Raw genomic sequence first — 16,718 nt, 5'->3', positions numbered from 1 at the left:
TAGGTTAGAACGGGGCTAACCTTTGACCCCCCCCCCCCCTTTGACCCCTCATTTTCTGTTTCTCAAGGTGCCGCTCTTACTCGAGTCTCCGCCTCCCACTCATCTATTCACACCCTTACAGTCAGATCACAGTGGAAACGGAGTTCGACAACCCCATCTATGAAACAGGGGTAAGTATGCAAATCTGGCCCTCTGCGTTTCGCATAATATGCAAATCCCTTCCCTTTATTTAAATTGGATATAAGGGGGAAATCCATTCTTTCTCTCAATGGAAATCATATAAATAAGAGAATATAATAATATATAGGTAGGTAGTACCCTGACAATAAGTCCAGTCATGTCTGACTCTGGGGTGTGGTGCTCATCTCCATAATAATATATAATATAATTAAAATATATTAAATATGATTAATATAATTATATATATCAACATATATATGTTTTAATATATTATATTTGAAAACATTGTATTTAATATATTCTGTTATTCTATAATAAAAATACTAATATATTAAATATAATACTACTGGTACTATATCATAAGATATAATGATGTACTGTTTTATTATTTTATTATTAAATAAATAATATATTTAAAATATATAATATACTAGCGAACTGGGTGATGCCCTGAGAATCTGGGAGTTGTAGTTCACCTGCATCAAGAGAGCACTGAACCCAGCCGATGTTGGATCTGAACCAAACTTGCCACACAGACCCAACATGGCCAACTGTGCATACAGGCGGTATTCGGGGGTGATTGACCTGGGAATCTGGGAGTTGTAGTTCACCCATATCCAGAAAGCACTAAACCCAGCTGACAACGGATCTGGATCAAACTTAAGTGGTATTACCAAACTTCCCAAAACAATCAATCACTTCATCTGTACTATTCAATCATTTAGGCACAGACCACTGCGACCCCCAGGACCAAACCTGGCACACAGACCCCCCCCCCCATGACCTACTTTATGTCCTGTTTGGGGGAGGATGGACAATAGATGATGGGACTTGCAGTACCTTGACTCACTTCCAGAGACCACTGCAACCCCCATGCATGATGGACCTGGACCAAACTTGGCACACAGACCTCCCCATGGTGCACTTCATGTCCTGAATGGACCACAGATGATGGGATATGCAGTACTTTCACCTGCTTTGGATCCAATTTCAAATGACCACTATGATCCTCATGAATGATGGGCCTGGACCAAATTTGGCACATAGAACCCCTCATGACCCTCTTTACGTCCTTTGGGAGGATGGATAACAGATGATGGGATCTGCAGTACCTTCACCTGATTCAGTTCCAAGTTCAACAGACCACTGAGACTCACATAAATTATGGACTTGGACCAAACTTAACACACAGATTCCCCATGACCAACAGAACATATTGGAGAAGTTTGGTGAAAAAAAAACTGCAACAGACTTGGACCAAACTTGATGATAGATGAAACTCTCTGTCCCTTCTGGCAGTGGCTGGTCATTTGTGTAGATGTTGAACATGGATGGAGCAAGCACGCTCCCCTGAGGCAGGCCGTTCTTCTGTTTCCGCCATCTGCTTCTCTGGCCCTGGAACTCAACAAAAAAGCTCCTGTTTTGTAGCAGGTTTCCTATGAGGCGGGTGAGGTGGTAGTCCTTTGTGATATTATACATTTTTCTTAGGAGGAGGCGGTGGTTCACAGTATCATAGGCTGCTGACAGGTCTATGAAGACAGCTCCTGTGTTCTGCTGCCTTTCAAAGCCATCTTCTATGTGCTGAGTCAAGTTCAACACTTGCGATGTGCAGCTTCTGCCTTTTCTGAAGCCAGCTTGCTGTGGGATCAGACATGGGTCTATTTTTTCCACAATTCTATGCAGAATAATTGATGTAAAATGTGGTTCAGATTTTCAACTTTGGGGGCGCCACAGATACATAGTCTTTATCATACAATACATTATTTAAAATATTATAAACTATATATATATACTGTAAAATTTAATATTAATAATATTTTGTATTTATATCAGTTGAGATGTTAAATATTTATATTAATAGAAATATAAAATATTGATAGGAATATTAATAATATAAAATATTGATAGTAATATAACACAGAAAATATTAATATTGATCCTTTATATTAATTTAATTAAATAACATAAAATATAATAAATAATAAAATAATTGTTTTTTTATTGACTGAAAATTACTCTTTTTTCACTTTTAGGAAACAAGGGAATATGAAGTTTCCATATAAATCTACACCTTTTTTCGTGTTTAAATCTTTTATTTTATTTCTTCTTTTTTGGGGAATCTATATATATATTTGAAATATATATATTTTTGGACAACGGTTGGTTTTCTGCAAGAAAAGAAGAAAATAATATTGATGTTTTTCTTCCACCAGTTTTTTGGATATGTTTTGATCAATTTTTGGCAAATTTATTTCAAAGAATTTTTTTTAGTTTTTTCTTGCAACTAAAAATCTTAATTAAAAATTATTTTTAATATTTTTTAATATTTTTGAACATTTTCCTTTCTTTTAAGATTTTATTTTATTTATTATTTTAATATTTTATGCATTTAATTTAAAATTTTGTATCAATATTTTAATATTTAATTTTATGCATTTAATTTATTTATTATTTTACTATTTGTGCATTTATTTTATTATGTTCTATTTTTATTTAGATACTGTGCAATTATTTTATATGTTTAATATTTTGTGCATTTATTTTATTGTGTTTTATTTTTAATTGAATATTGTGCATTTATTTTATTTTTATTTTAATATTTTTGTGCCTTTATATTTATATCAAATTTATTATTTTGTTATAATTTCCTTCCATGAAAAAAAAAACAACCAAATGAGCCTGTATTTGGTGGTTTAATCACTTATTTTAATGTATTTTAATGTATTTACACCCCACCCCCCTCAACTAAATGAATAAAAATGTGCCAATTTTTACATGGGTTTTTTGGAAAGAAATAAACAAAATAATAGCCAGGAAAAATCATTCAATATAATTTTTTTCCTTTTTTGTATTTTTTCAGGATTTTAATTTTAATTTATTTTGCATTTATTTTGGGATTTTCAATTCTAATTAATTTTGCATTTGGATTTTTAAAAAGATTATTTATGATTATTAAAATATTTTATTTTGCATTGTGATTTCTAATTTTAATTTTCTTTTCTATTTTTAAAATATCTGTTTTCATTAATAGGATTTTTTGTTATTAAAGGTTCATTTGGTATTTTTTAAATTAATGTATTTAAATTTTCCAATTTTTAATTTAATTATTATTAAATTCTAATTTTAATTTCTTTGCATTTTGGATTTTTAATTGCAGTTCATTTTATTTTTGGATTTTTCATTCTAATTTATCTCTTTTTGCATTAAAGGTGCATTTAGGATTTATTTTTAATTGCAGATAATTTACTTAATATTTGTAATTTTTAATTTTCATTTATTTTTATTTTTGCATTAAAGATACATGTGGAATGCATTCTTAATTATTTTATTTTTATATTTTTAATTATAATTTTTATTTTTTACATTTCGTATGTTTAATTGTAATTGATTTTTTTGGATTTCATAACACTATTTTTTGTATTTTTGTATTTTATATTGCATTTTTTATTTTATTGGATTTAATAACATTATTTTGCATTTTTTGAATTTTTTAAATTGCAATTTATTTTAGTTTTGGATTTTTTAATTTAATTTTTCTTGCTAAAAGGATTAATTGTTGTGGAAAAAGAGGGACTTTTTTGAAAGAAATAAAGGAACTTTTGTGGTTTTTTGGAAAATATTTTGGAAATAATGGGGGAAAACAAACAAGAAAGAAAGGATGGAAATCAATGTGCATTTTGGACTTTTTGCATTGACTTCTATGTGATTTTTTAAAAAGAAAAGAAGGAAACAGAAAAGAAATGAAATAATAAATAAAGAAGTGAAAGAATGAGATTGAAATGAAAGGGGGGAAGGAAGAAATGATTGAAGGAAATAAAAGAGAATGAGATTGAAATAAAGTAAGGGGAAGGAAGGAAAGGAAGGAAGGAGAAAAGGAAGGAAAGAAAAAATAAAGGAAATAAAAGAAAAGGATGAAAGAAGAAAAAGAAGAAAAGAATGGAAAGAAAAATAAAAGGATAGAAAGGATAAGGAAAGAATAGAAGGAAGGAAGGAAGGAAGGAAGGAAGGAATAGAGTAAAGAAAGGAAAGGTTATAGAATAACAGAAGGAAAGAGTAAGATTAAAAGGAAAGAAAGAAGGAAAAGAATGTAATTAAAATGAAGACGAAAGGAAAGAAAGGTAAAAGGAGAAAAGGAAAGATGAATGGAAGGAAAGAAAGGTTGAAAAGAAGAAAGAAAAAAAGTTAACAAAAAGAAAAAAAGAAGGAAATGAGATCAAAAGGAATAAAGGAAGAAAAGGGAAAGAATAGAAAGAAGGAAAAGAATAAGAAAGGAAAAATGAAAAGAAAAGGAAGGAATGAAGGAAAAGATAGAAGGTTATAGATAAAGGAAATAATTAGATTGAAAATAAAGGAAGGAAATAAATAAGAATGAAAAGGAGAAAAAAGAGAAGGAATGAATAAAAAGAAAGGAAACAGAATAATAGGGAAAAAAGGAAAGAATAGAGGAAGGAGATTGAAAGATGAATGAAAGGAAACAATAAGGAAAGAAGGGAATGAATAAGGTTGGAAAAAAGGAAGGAAAGAATGAGATCAAAAGGAAAGAAGAAAGGAAAAGGAAAGATTAATTGAAGGAAACAAGGAAAGGTTAATAATACAAGTGAAAAGTAGGAGAATAGAGGAAAGAAGAATGAAAAGAATGGAATAAAGGAAGGTAAAGAAAAGAATAGAAAGAAGGGAAAGAATAATAGAAGGAAAGATTAATGAAGAGCAAAGGAAGGAATGAGGGAAACAATTGAAGGTTATAGAATAAATGAAGGAAAGAATGAGATTGAAATAAAGGAAAGAAAGATTGAAAGTAAGAAAAGAAAGAACAAAGGAAAAAATTAAGGAAAGAGTGTAAAGGAGGAAGAAAGAATAAAGGAAGGAAAGAATAAAAAGAAAGGAATAAAGGAAGGAAAAGGAAAGAAGGGAAAGAATGATATAAAGAAGGAAGAAAGATGAATCAAGAGAGGGAAGGAATGAAGGAAGTGATAGAAGTGGGTTTTTGTAGGTGTTTTCGGGCTATATGGCCATGTTCTAGAGGCATTTCTCCTGAAGGTGATAGAAGGTTATAGAATAAAGGAAGAAAAGAATGAGATTGAAATAAAGGAAAGAAAGAATAAGATTGAAAAGATAACGAAGGGGAAAAAGAAAATAAGGCTGTAAAGAAGAAAGGAAAGAAATAATAGGAAGAAGGGAAAGAATGGAAGGGGATTGAAAGGAAGGAAGGAAAAATAAGGAAAGGTGAATGAATAAGAAAGAAAAGGAGAAATAATAAAGGAAAGAATGAAAAAGGAATGAAGCAAAGAGATCAAAAGGAAAGAAGGAAGAAAAAAGGAAAGGGAAAGAATAATAGAATGAAAAATGATAAAAAGAAGTTATAGAATAAAGGAAACAATAAAAGAAGGGAAGGAAGGAAGAAAAGACAGGTTGAAAAGGAAGGAACGAAAAATAGGAAGGGAAAGATTGAATGTATTTAAAAGAAGGAAGGAAAGAAAGATTAAAAGGAAAAAGAAAAGGATACAATGAAAGGAAGGAAATAATAAAAAGAGCTGATTGAAAGGAAAGAAGGAAGGAAGAGAAGGAAGAGAAGAATGAATAAATAAAGGAAAGAAGGAAGAGAAGTAAGAAGATGGATTGAAGTGAAAGGAAAAACTGAGATGGAAAAGAAAGAAGGAAAGAATAAAGAATAAAGGAAGGAAATTGAAAGGAAAAAGAATAAAGGAAGGAAAGAGAATGAGATTGAGATGAAGGAAGGGAAGAAAAGGGAAAGAATGAATTTGAAAGAAGGGAGGGAGGGAAGGAGATAAAAAGGAGGGAAGGAAAAAGAATGGAGGAGGAAAAGGAAAGGAAGGAAAGAAAAGTAAATGAAAAGAAAAATAAAGAAGGAAAAGGAAAAATGAATTACAAGAAGGAATCAAATAGGGAGAAGGAAGAATAAAGGACAGGAAGATTAAAAAAGGAAGGGAAAACTAATAGAAGGGAAAGAATAAAAGGAGATTGATAGATGAATGAAGGAAATGATAGGTTATAGAATAAAGGAAAGAAAGATAAAGAGTAAAAGGAGGGAAGGAAAAAGACAAAGGGACGGGAGGAAAGAATGAGGTTGAAAAGGAAGGAAAAATCAGGAAGGAAAGAAAGATCAAAAGGAAGGAGAAGGAAAGATGAATGAAGAAGAGAAAGGGAAGGAAGGAACTGGTAAAAGGTTTTAAAATAAATGAAGGAAAGAATGAGATTAAAAGGAAGGAAGAGAAAACGAGAAAAGGAAGGGAAAACGAGATTGGAAGGAAAGGGGGAAAGTAATAGAAGAGAGAAGGAAAGAAGAATGGAAGGAAGGAACAAAAAAGGAAACAATGGGGAAAAAGGAAAAGAAAGAAGGGAGAAGAAAGGATGGAAGGAAAAACAATAAAAGAAGGAAAGAATGAGATTAAAAGGAAAGAGTGAGATTGAAAAGAAGGAAAGTAATAGAAAGAAGGGAAAGAAGAAAAGGGGGAAAAATGAAAGAATGAGATTAAAAGGAGAAGAAAGGAAGGAGATTGAAATGAAGGAAAAGAAAGATGAATAGAAGGAGGAAATGAAGAAAGGAAGGAAAGAATGAGTTTAAAAGAAGGAAGGTAATAAAGAAATAAGGGAAAGAATGCTAGGAAAAAGGAAAGGATTAATGAAAAGAAGGAAGGAAAAGATAGGATATGGAACAAAGGAAAGAATGAGATTGAAAAGAAAGGAAAGAAAGAAGCAAAGGAAAAGGAAATGAAAGATTAATGGAAAGAAAGAAAGATTGAAAAGATGAAAGGAAATAAAGGAGTGAAAAAATAAAGGAAAAATGAGATCTAAAGGAATAAAGAATGGAAAAGGAAAGAATAGAAAGAAGGGAAAGAATAATAGAAAGAAGGAAAGATTAATGAAAAAGAAGGAAGGAATGAAGGAAAAGATAGAAGGTTATGAAATAAATGAAGGGGGATGAAGAAATAAATGAAGGGGGGAAAGAGATGGAAATGAAAGAAGGAAAGAATAGGGCTGAAATGAAGGAATGAAAAATAAGGAAAGATAGGAAAGAATAAGTGAAAAGGATAATAAAGGAAAGAATTAAACAAAAGAAAGGAAAGATCAAGGGAAAAGAAAGAATAGAAAGAAGGGAAAGAATGATAGAAGAAAGAAACGAATGAAGAAGAGAAAGGAAAGAAAAGATGGAAACGATAAAAATTTATAGAATTAATGAAGGAAAGAATGAAATTGAAATGAAGAAGAATGAAGAGAGGAAAAGGAAGAATAATAGAAGGGAAAGAAAGGAACAAGAAGGAAAGATGAAGGAAGAAAAAAAGTAATAGAAAAAAGGAAAGGAATTAAAGAAGGAAATAATAAGATTAAAAGAAGAAGGAAAACAGGCAGGAAAATAAAGAGAAGGGAAAGAAAACGAGGAGGAAGGAAGCAAAAACAAAAAAAGGAAGTAGAAGGAAGGAAAGAATAAAGGAGAAGGAAGGAAAGGTAACGAATAAAGGACAGAAACATTGAAAGGAAGGAGGAAAGGAAAGATGAATGAAAGGAGGGAAGGAAGATGAATGGAAGGAAAGAAGGAAAAGAATGAGTTTAAAAGAAGAATAAAGGAAAGGGAAATAATACTAGAAAGAAAGGCAAGATTAATGAAGAGAATGAAGGAAAGAAGGGGGAAAGGAAGTAAAGATAGGGAAGGAAAGAATGAGATTGAAAAGAATGAAGGAAAGAATGAGATCAGAAGGAATAAAGGAAATAAAGAGAAAAATAGAAGGGAAAGAATAATAGAAGGAAAGAAAAAGAAATGGAAGCAGTGAAGGAAATGATAGAAAGGTTATGGAATAAATAATAATAATGGAAAGAAAAATATGATTGAAAATGAAGTGTAGAAAGAAAAGACGGATTGTTTCCTATTATTTCCTTTGTGGTTTGTTTGTTTGTTTGTTTACCTGGAATTAAATAAAACAAAGCCGGATCTTGACCTCGTTTTTTGTCTTAATAAGCTTAAATAAATTAATAATAAATAAATGGAGGGGGGGGGGAACAAAACAATGGAGAGTCTTGACGCTTCTGGGAGAGATCATCCGGAGTTTTGGAGTCCGATGCCATGTGTACGCAGACAATGTCCAAATCTATCACTCCTTCCCACCTGTCACTAAGGAGGCTGTTCAGGTCCTGAACTGGTGCTTGTCAGCTGTGATGGTCTGGATGAGGATGAACATTTACCTTAGAAAGTGATCTGGCCACAGTGGTCCACACTCTTGTTACATCTGGAATAGACTATTGCAATGCGCTCTTCTTGGGGCTGCTTTTTGAAGCCCAATGGGTGTCAGGTATAATTATCATCTTCATCATTTAATTACCTATTAATTGCCCTCCATCCAAAATCCTCTAGGCGATTTACAAGCTAAAATTGTAAGAGATAAAAATACATACATACAAAAATTAATAATTAACATAGATCAAATGCTCTTGTGAAAAGCCAGGTCTTAAGTGCTAGAGTAAAAGGCCCTAACTCACGAATGGCTCTCATGTAGGGCGGCAAGGAATTCCACAAGGCAGGGGCAGAAATAGAAAAAGCCCTGCGTCTGATCCTTTCCAAGTGCACTTCTCTAGGACCTGGTATATAAAGTAAGTCACGTTGGGATGGTCGTTGCGACCTCCGATGATGGGAGAATGAGAGACGGTCCCTAAGATACGATGGACCCTGGCCGTAAAGAATTTTAAGGGTCAGAACTAGCATCTTATATAGACCACGGTAATCAGTTGGAAGCCAATGCAAATGCCACAACACTGGTGTTGTGGCATTTGCACACATTTGTAGCCCCATATTGAAGATGTGGGGGGGAGGGGGGAGGAGGGGGAGAGGGGATGTTGGCAAGAGCCTATAAACATAACAACAAGCGCAGGAGAAAGTAATCTTATAGTTCGGAACTGCGGCATAGAGGGGGGGAGGTGTTCCACTAGCCGAGGGGCCCCCATAGAGGTCGTGGTGGGAAGGAGGAGATGCGGGAGAAGGAGACCTCGAATTCGGCTTAATTCGGACCGCTTAGCCAAATTGACTATTCCCAATCGGTCTCCTAAGGTAAATTGGTGTAACCAGGTGAACGGGCCCTCTAGCTTGAAGGTGGTGTTGTTGAACGCCAGATCTGTCAACGGAAAAACAACTTGGATCCAGGATTTAATCCTGGAGGAGCGGGCAGATCTGGCGTGCATCACGGAGACCTGGCTGGATGAAGCGGGGGGCGTAAACCTCTCCCAGCTCTGTCCTCCAGGTTTCTCCGTGCAACACCAACCAAGAGCCGGAGGACGGGGAGGCGGGGTCGCAGTGGTCTATAGAGATTCCATCCATCTAACCAGGAGCCCCATCCCGCAGACCACAAATTTTGAATGCGTCCACCTGAGGGTGGGTGACCGGGACAGATTAGGGATTCTGCTAGTGTACCGTCCACCTCGCTGCACTACAGACTCCCTACCTGAGCTAGCGGGGGTGGTCTCGAGCCTGGCGGTGGAGTCCCAACGGCTCCTTGTGCTGGGGGACTTCAACATCCACGCCGAGACAGCCCTCTCAGGTGCGGCTCAGGACTTCATGTCTGCCATGGCAACCATGGGGCTGTCCCAACAAATAACTGGCCCCACCCACTGTGCTGGACACACATTGGACTTGGTTTTCTGTCAGGGATGGGAGCAGGGTGGCGGTGTAGAGGAGTTGTCCATCTCTCCGTTGCCGTGGACCGACCACTTCCTGATTAGATTTAGGCTCACTGCGCCCCCTAACCTCCGCAAGGGTGGAGGACCCATTAAGATGGTCCGCCCCAGGAGGCTTATGGATCCGAACGGATTCCTGACGGCTCTTGGGGAGTTTCCCGCCACCGCGGTAGGTGATAATGTCGAGGCCTTGGTCGCTCTCTGGAATGGGGAGATGGCCAGGGCTATTGACAAGATCGCTCCGGAACGTCCCCTCTCAAGTAACCGAGCTAAACCAGCCCCTTGGTTCACTGAGGAGCTGGCAGCGATGAAGCGAAGGAAGAGGGTTCTAGAGAGCGTGTGGCGATCGGACCCAAGCGAGTCAAACCGAACACGGTTTGTGTCCTTTCTGAGGGCATATGCCGCGGCAATAAAAGCCGCAAAGAAAACTTTCTTTGCGGCCACTATTGCGTCTGCAAAAAACCGTCCGGCGGAGTTGTTCCGGGTTGTCAGAGGTCTTTTAACTCCCCCCACGGGTGGGAGCCCTGACAACTCGGCAGCGCGCTGTGAAGCATTTGCTCGGTTCTTTGCAGACAAAGTCGCTTTGATCCGTTCCGGGCTGGACGCCACATTAGATGCAGTCTCCGTGGATGTGACACAAGCACCTGCTTGTCAGATTTTGTTGGATTCTTTTCAGTTTGTGAAACCCGAGGATGTGGACAAGGTACTTGGAGGAATGAGACCCACCACGTCCATCCTAGACCCCTGCCCATCCTGGCTTCTTAAGGAGGCCAGAGGGGGATTGGCCGAGTGGGTAACGGTGGTGGTTAATGCCTCCCTTCGGGAAGGCAAGATTCCAGCGAGCCTAAAACAGGCTGTTATAAAGCCGCTGTTGAAGAAACCATCACTTGACCCCACTAAATTGGACAACTTTCGGCCTGTTTCCAATCTTCCCTTCTTGGGCAAAGTCATGGAAAGCGTGGTGGCCTCACAACTCCAGGTATTCTTGAGAGACACGGATTATCTGGATCCGGCACAGTCTGGTTTCAGACCGGGACATGGTACCGAGACGGTCTTGGTCGCCTTAGTGGATGATCTGCGCCGGGAGCTAGACAGGGGGAGTGTGTCCCTGTTGGTGCTCCTGGACCTCTCAGCGGCCTTCGATACCGTAGACCACGGTATTCTTCTGGGGCGCCTTGCAGAGATGGGTCTCGGGGGCACTGCTCTGCAGTGGCTCCGGTCATTTCTGGAGGGTCGTACCCAGAGGGTGTTATTGGGGGACTCCTGTTCAACGCCGCAGCCGTTGACCTGTGGCGTTCCTCAGGGTTCCATCTTGTCCCCCTTGCTGTTTAACATCTACATGAAGCCGCTGGGTGAGATCATCCGGAGTTTCGGGGTGCGGTGTCACCTGTACGCAGATGACGTCCAACTCTGTCACTCCTTCCCACCTGCTACTAAGGAGGCCGTCGAAGTCCTGAACCGGTGCCTGGCCGCTGTAATGGTCTGGATGAGGGCGAACAAACTGAAATTAAATCCAGACAAGACAGAGGTACTCCTGGTCAGTCGCAAGGCCGAACAGGGTATAGGGTTACAGCCTGTGCTGGACGGGGTCGCACTCCCCTTGAAGGCGCAGGTTCGCAGCTTGGGTGTGACCCTGGACTCATCGCTGAGCCTGGAGCCTCAGGTTTCAGCGGTGACCAGGGGAGCATTTGCACAGCTTAGGCTCGTGCGCCAGCTGCGCCCGTATCTTGGGAAGTCTGACTTGGCCACGGTGGTACACGCTTTGGTCACATCCCGCCTCGACTACTGCAACGCTCTCTACGTGGGGCTGCCCTTGAAGACGGCCCGGAAGCTTCAGCTAGTTCAGCGCGCGGCAGCCATGTTGTTAACGGGAGCTGGACGCAGGGAGCATACAACGCCTCTGCTGTCCCAACTCCACTGGCTGCCGATCTGCTACCGGGCCCAATTTAAGGTGCTGGTGTTATCCTACAAAGCCCTAAACGGTTCCGGCCCAAAATACCTTGCAGACCGCATCTCGGCCTACGAGCCCACGAGGGCCTTGAGATCATCCGGGGAGGCCCTTCTCTCGGTCCTGCCTGCCTCACAGGCACGTCTGGCGGGGACGAGGGAGCGGGCCTTCTCGGTGGTGGCCCCCCGGCTGTGGAACACCCTCCCTGCTGAAGTTAGACAGGCGCCCTCCTTGTTGGCCTTTCGTAGGGGCCTGAAAACATGGCTCTTCGAGCAGGCCTTTAACTGAGTGTATTGAATGACCTTGGAATGAACTAGGACTACGAACCTCGGCTATGACCCCAGGACTCGACGAAGCGGATTTTTAGTATAAGTATATGTTGTGTTGTATCTGTCTGGTTTGTATCGTCGTGATCCACTGTATACTGTCTTCTTTGTTGTTGTTCACCGCCCCGAGTCGCCCTCGGGCTGAGAGGGGCGGTCAATAAATACAATAAATAAATAAATAAATAAATTATACGGCATTTCATGGGTGTTCTTGTGAGTAGCCTGGCTGCCACATTCTGAACAATACGGAGCTTTCGGGTCGTAGACATAGGAAGGCCAATATACAGGGCGTTGCAATAGTTCAGCCTAGATGCGACCTTGGCATGGATGACTGTTGCCAGAGCCTCATCAGATAGGTAGGGTGCCAATTGCCTCGCTTGTCATAGATGGAAAAAGGCCTGTTTGCTGGCAGCATCAACCTGAGCTTCCATTGTCAGCTGCGAATCCAAAACAACACCCAAGCTCTTAACGGTAGGCGAAGGAGATAGGGCAGCACCATCGAAGGTGGGTAGCAAATGGGTCAGACCTATCGAGCGGCCATGTCAGAGAATCTCAGTCTTCGCTGGGTTCACCTTCAGTCTACTAGCACGTAGCCAGTTCGACAGAGCCTCCAGACATAAGGTGAAATTGTCTGGTATTAACGTTGCTCCAGGCTCCAAACGCAGAAGGAGTTGGGTGTCGTCTGCATATTGATAGCAGTCTAGGCCAAAACTCCGAGCCAAACTAGCAAGGGGTCTAACATAGATGTTGAAGAGAAGAGGGGAGAGAATTGCACCCCACATAGGAGGGGGGATCTTTCAGAGACTTGATCCATATACTCCACGCATTGGCTCCGGTTTCGGAGAAATGAGTCAAACCAATTGAGGGCCTGACCGCAAACTCCAGACATGGCAAGACGGTGAATCATTAGATCATAGTCAATGGTGTCAAACACTGCAGTAAGGTCGAGAAGTACCAGTAGCGCTGATCCGCCGTTATCAGACTGGCGACGAAGTTCATCTGTAATGGCAACCAGGACTGTCTCCATCCCATGGCCAGGGCGGAAACCTGACTGGAAAGGGTCCAGGCCGGCTGTGTCATCCAAAAATTGTTGCAATTGTCCCAGTACAGCCCGCTCTATCATCTTGCCTAAGAATGGAAGGTTAGAGACAGGACGATAATTGGCAAGGGTCATGGGATCCAAGCTAGGCTTCTTTAGCAAGGGACAAACCCTTGCCTCTTTTAGGTTGTCCGGGAAGACCCCCGTTCAAGAGAGCTATTGATTATATTGCTCAACGGATCGAGTAGACCTTCCAGGCAGCTCTTAACCATCCAAGAGGGGCATGGATCAAGGGAACAGGTGGTTGGTTTTGCAGCAGCCAGGATTCTGGCGATATCTTCCCTGTCAAGCAGAGTAAATCGGTCAAAGATAGGCCCACTAAGTGGTCACAAAGTCTCGAGCTCACTCAAGGTATCGCCTGTAGGGGGCAGTTCCTGCCGAAGCATGGTGATTTTATCAGTGAAAAACTTCTGGAATGCCACTGCTGTAAGAGCCGTGGTTGCTGGGTTCTGGACTAAGGGAGCCGGACTGATCAAAGCACGAACAATTTTGAATAATTGTGCTGGGCGCGATAATTATGGTAATATAATTATGATATAATATAATAAACTCTTTTCTTTATTACCTGTCTAATAATCTTACAATAATACTACTAAGAATAACATGAATGAGTTGCTAATATAGAATTACTATTATATATTTATTATATTATAAAGCCCTAAACGACTCCGGCCCTGTTTACCTCTCCCAACGGATTCTCCCCTATGAACCATCAAGATTATTAAGATCGTCTGGAGAGGCCCTGCCCTCGGTCCCACCGGCCTCACAAGCGTGTCTGGTGGGGACGAGGGACAGGGCCTTCTCAGTGGTGGCCCCTCAACTCTGGAACTCTCTCCCACTGGAGATCAGAACCGCCCCGTCTATCCTGACATTTAAGAAACAGGTGAAGACTTGGTTATGGAGACAGGCATTCGACGAGTGAGCCAACACCCTGAGATATGGATGGAGGATGATGAGCAACGATTTTAGTGTGACGACTGACCATTATAGTTATTGATTGTAATTGCTGTTTTAATGTTTTACTGTAATATGTATTATGATGTTTTATTGATTGTATGTGATATTATGGTTGGAAACCGGTCTGAGTCCCTCAAGAGAGGTGAGAAGGCCGGTATACAAAACTTTAAAATAAATAAATAAATATTAACATGGTAACCTTGTTGTGGTGAGGGGGCTTGCATGTTCCAATGAACCTGTGGGTGCAACAACTGGAGTCGTGCACTCCCAGGAGTGGCCGCAGGGGAGGTTCCAGACCAAGCACGATCCAAAGACCAAAAGACCTTAATGACGAAGCAGGTAGGATAACATGACAACATGACATGACAACGGCTGTGAAGGTGGAAGAAGACTGCAACAGGTTAAGAAGCCATGGTTATTGTGTTAACCATGCCACTGGATGGGGCTTCACTGTGAAGACTGTGTTGACTGGCTGTGCACCGACCTCCACACATTAAAAAAAACTCATGCACAGGCGTCTTCCGAGAAAAATCCAAACAAACCAACAAAAGTCCCATGGCGATCAGAGAGTGGCAATGAGGGAAGGACTGTGATATCTGGAACCCCTTGTCACAGACTGGCATGCGGGCGGTGGATATGGACTCAGTTGTTCTACCTCAAGTTGCAAGGCAGTTGAATAGTTCGGCAGCTGTATCCATGACTGAGCGCCCCTTTTGAGGATCCACTCTGCTCACCCCTCCACGGGGAAGAGGCTAGAAAAGGTGCCCTAAACATAGTCTGCCTCTCTTATCCCTGACTGGATGGCCATGTCCAGAGGGGTCACCAACCTGCGGCCAAAATGGAAAAATGAACTTTGGAACATGGAACATACGGACACTGATGGACAACACTGACAGTGAACGCCCCGAATGCAGGACTGCTATCATTGCAAGGGAGCTGGGACGCTGTAACATTGACACAGCAGCACTTCGGAAGACCCAGAGACCAGGAGAGGGACAGCTGAAGGAAGAAAAAGGAGGCTACACCTTCTTCTGGAAGGGACTGCCCAAAGAAGACCAAAGAATGCATGGAGTTGGCTTTGCTATCAGAAATGATCTGGTGAAGCATCTGACCGAAGCACCCACTGGTATCAACGAACGACTCTCAACCCTCCGAACTGAACTTGCCAAAACCCAACAGACAACCATCATAAGTGCCAATGCACCAACACTAGATGCTGATGAAGACCTCAAGGAAAATTTTTACCATCAGCTGGACACCGTCCTGTCAGCCTCACGTCGATACCAGGCAAGATTATGGAAAATATTGTTAAGGAAGTGGTCTTCCACTTTGAAATGAATGCGGTCATTGCTAATAGTCAACACGGATTTATCAAAAACAAGTCATGCCAGACTAATATGATCTCTTTTTTCGATAGTTACAAGCTGGGTAGATGCGGGGAATGCCGTGGATGTAGCGTACCTGGATTTCAGTAAGGCCTTCGACAAGGTCCCCCATGACCTTCTGGCAAGGAAACTAGTCCAATGTGGGCTAGGCAAAACTACGGTGAGGTGGATCTGTAATTGGTTAAGCGGATGAATCCAGAGGGTGATTCTCCCCAATGCTTCCTCTTCATCCTGGAAAGAAGTGACGAGTGGAGTGCCACAAGCAGGGTTCGTCCTGGACCCGGTCCTGTTCAACATCTTTATTAATGACTTAGATGAAGGGCTAGAAGGCATGATCATCAAGTTTGCAGACGACACCAAATTGGGAGGGATAGCCAATACTCCAGAGGACAGGAGCAGAATTCAAAACTATCTTGACAGATTAGAGAGATGATTGGCCAAAACTAACAAAATGAAGTTCAGCAGTGACAAATACAAGATACTCCTCTTTGGCAGAAAAAACGAAATGCAAAGATACAGAATGGGGGACGCCTGGCTCGAGAGCAGTACGTGTGAAAAAGATCTTGGAGTCCTCGTGGACAACAAGTTAAACATGAGCCAACAATGTGATGTGGCGGCAAACAAAGCCAATGGGATTTTGGCCTGCATCAATAGGAGCATAGCGTCTAGATCTAGGGATGTAATGCTACCCCTCTATTCCACTTTGGTTAGACCACACCTGGAATATTGTGTCCAATTCTGGGCACCACAACTGAAGAGAGATATTGACAAGCTGGAATGTGTCCAGAGGAGGGCGACTAAAATGATGAAGGGTCTGAAGAACAAGCTCTGTAGGAGCGGCTTAAAAAGCTGGGCATGTTTAGCCTGAAGAAGAGAAGGCTGAGAGGAGACATGATAGCCATGCATAAATATGTGAGAAGAAGTCATTTGAAGGAGGGAGCAAGTTTGTTTTCTTCTGCCCTGGAGACTAGGACATGGAACAGGTTCACAGTTTGGGAGTGATCCTGGACTCATCGCTAAGCCTGGAGCCCCAGGTGGTCAGGGGAGCTTTTGCACAATTAAAACTTGTGCACCAGCTGAGCCCGTACCTTGGGAAGTCTGACTTGGCCACGGTGGTCCACACTTTGGTTACATCCTGTTTAGAT

At 40.9% G+C, this 16,718-nt stretch overlaps 2 protein-coding genes across 2 annotated transcripts in view; both read left to right on the top strand.

Annotated features, from left to right (window-relative positions):
• The window catches only part of SEZ6L (seizure related 6 homolog like), a 45,608-nt gene extending 42,754 nt beyond the window's left edge, over positions 1-2,854 (top strand). Inside the window, exons 16-17 of the mRNA XM_060784781.2 lie at positions 68-170; positions 2,214-2,854. Of these exons, the coding sequence (XP_060640764.2) occupies positions 68-170; positions 2,214-2,243 (133 nt within the window). The 3' untranslated portion in view covers positions 2,244-2,854. The remainder of the gene's footprint in view (positions 1-67; positions 171-2,213) is intronic.
• The window catches only part of MYO18B (myosin XVIIIB), a 465,598-nt gene that overhangs the window by 143,364 nt on the left and 305,516 nt on the right, over positions 1-16,718 (top strand). The window lies entirely within an intron of this gene.

This window comes from Anolis sagrei, chromosome X, assembly GCF_037176765.1.
Source record: "Anolis sagrei isolate rAnoSag1 chromosome X, rAnoSag1.mat, whole genome shotgun sequence".
In the NCBI taxonomy this organism is placed as follows: Eukaryota; Metazoa; Chordata; class Lepidosauria; order Squamata; family Dactyloidae; genus Anolis; species Anolis sagrei.
This window is presented reverse-complemented; position numbering and strand designations above follow the sequence as displayed.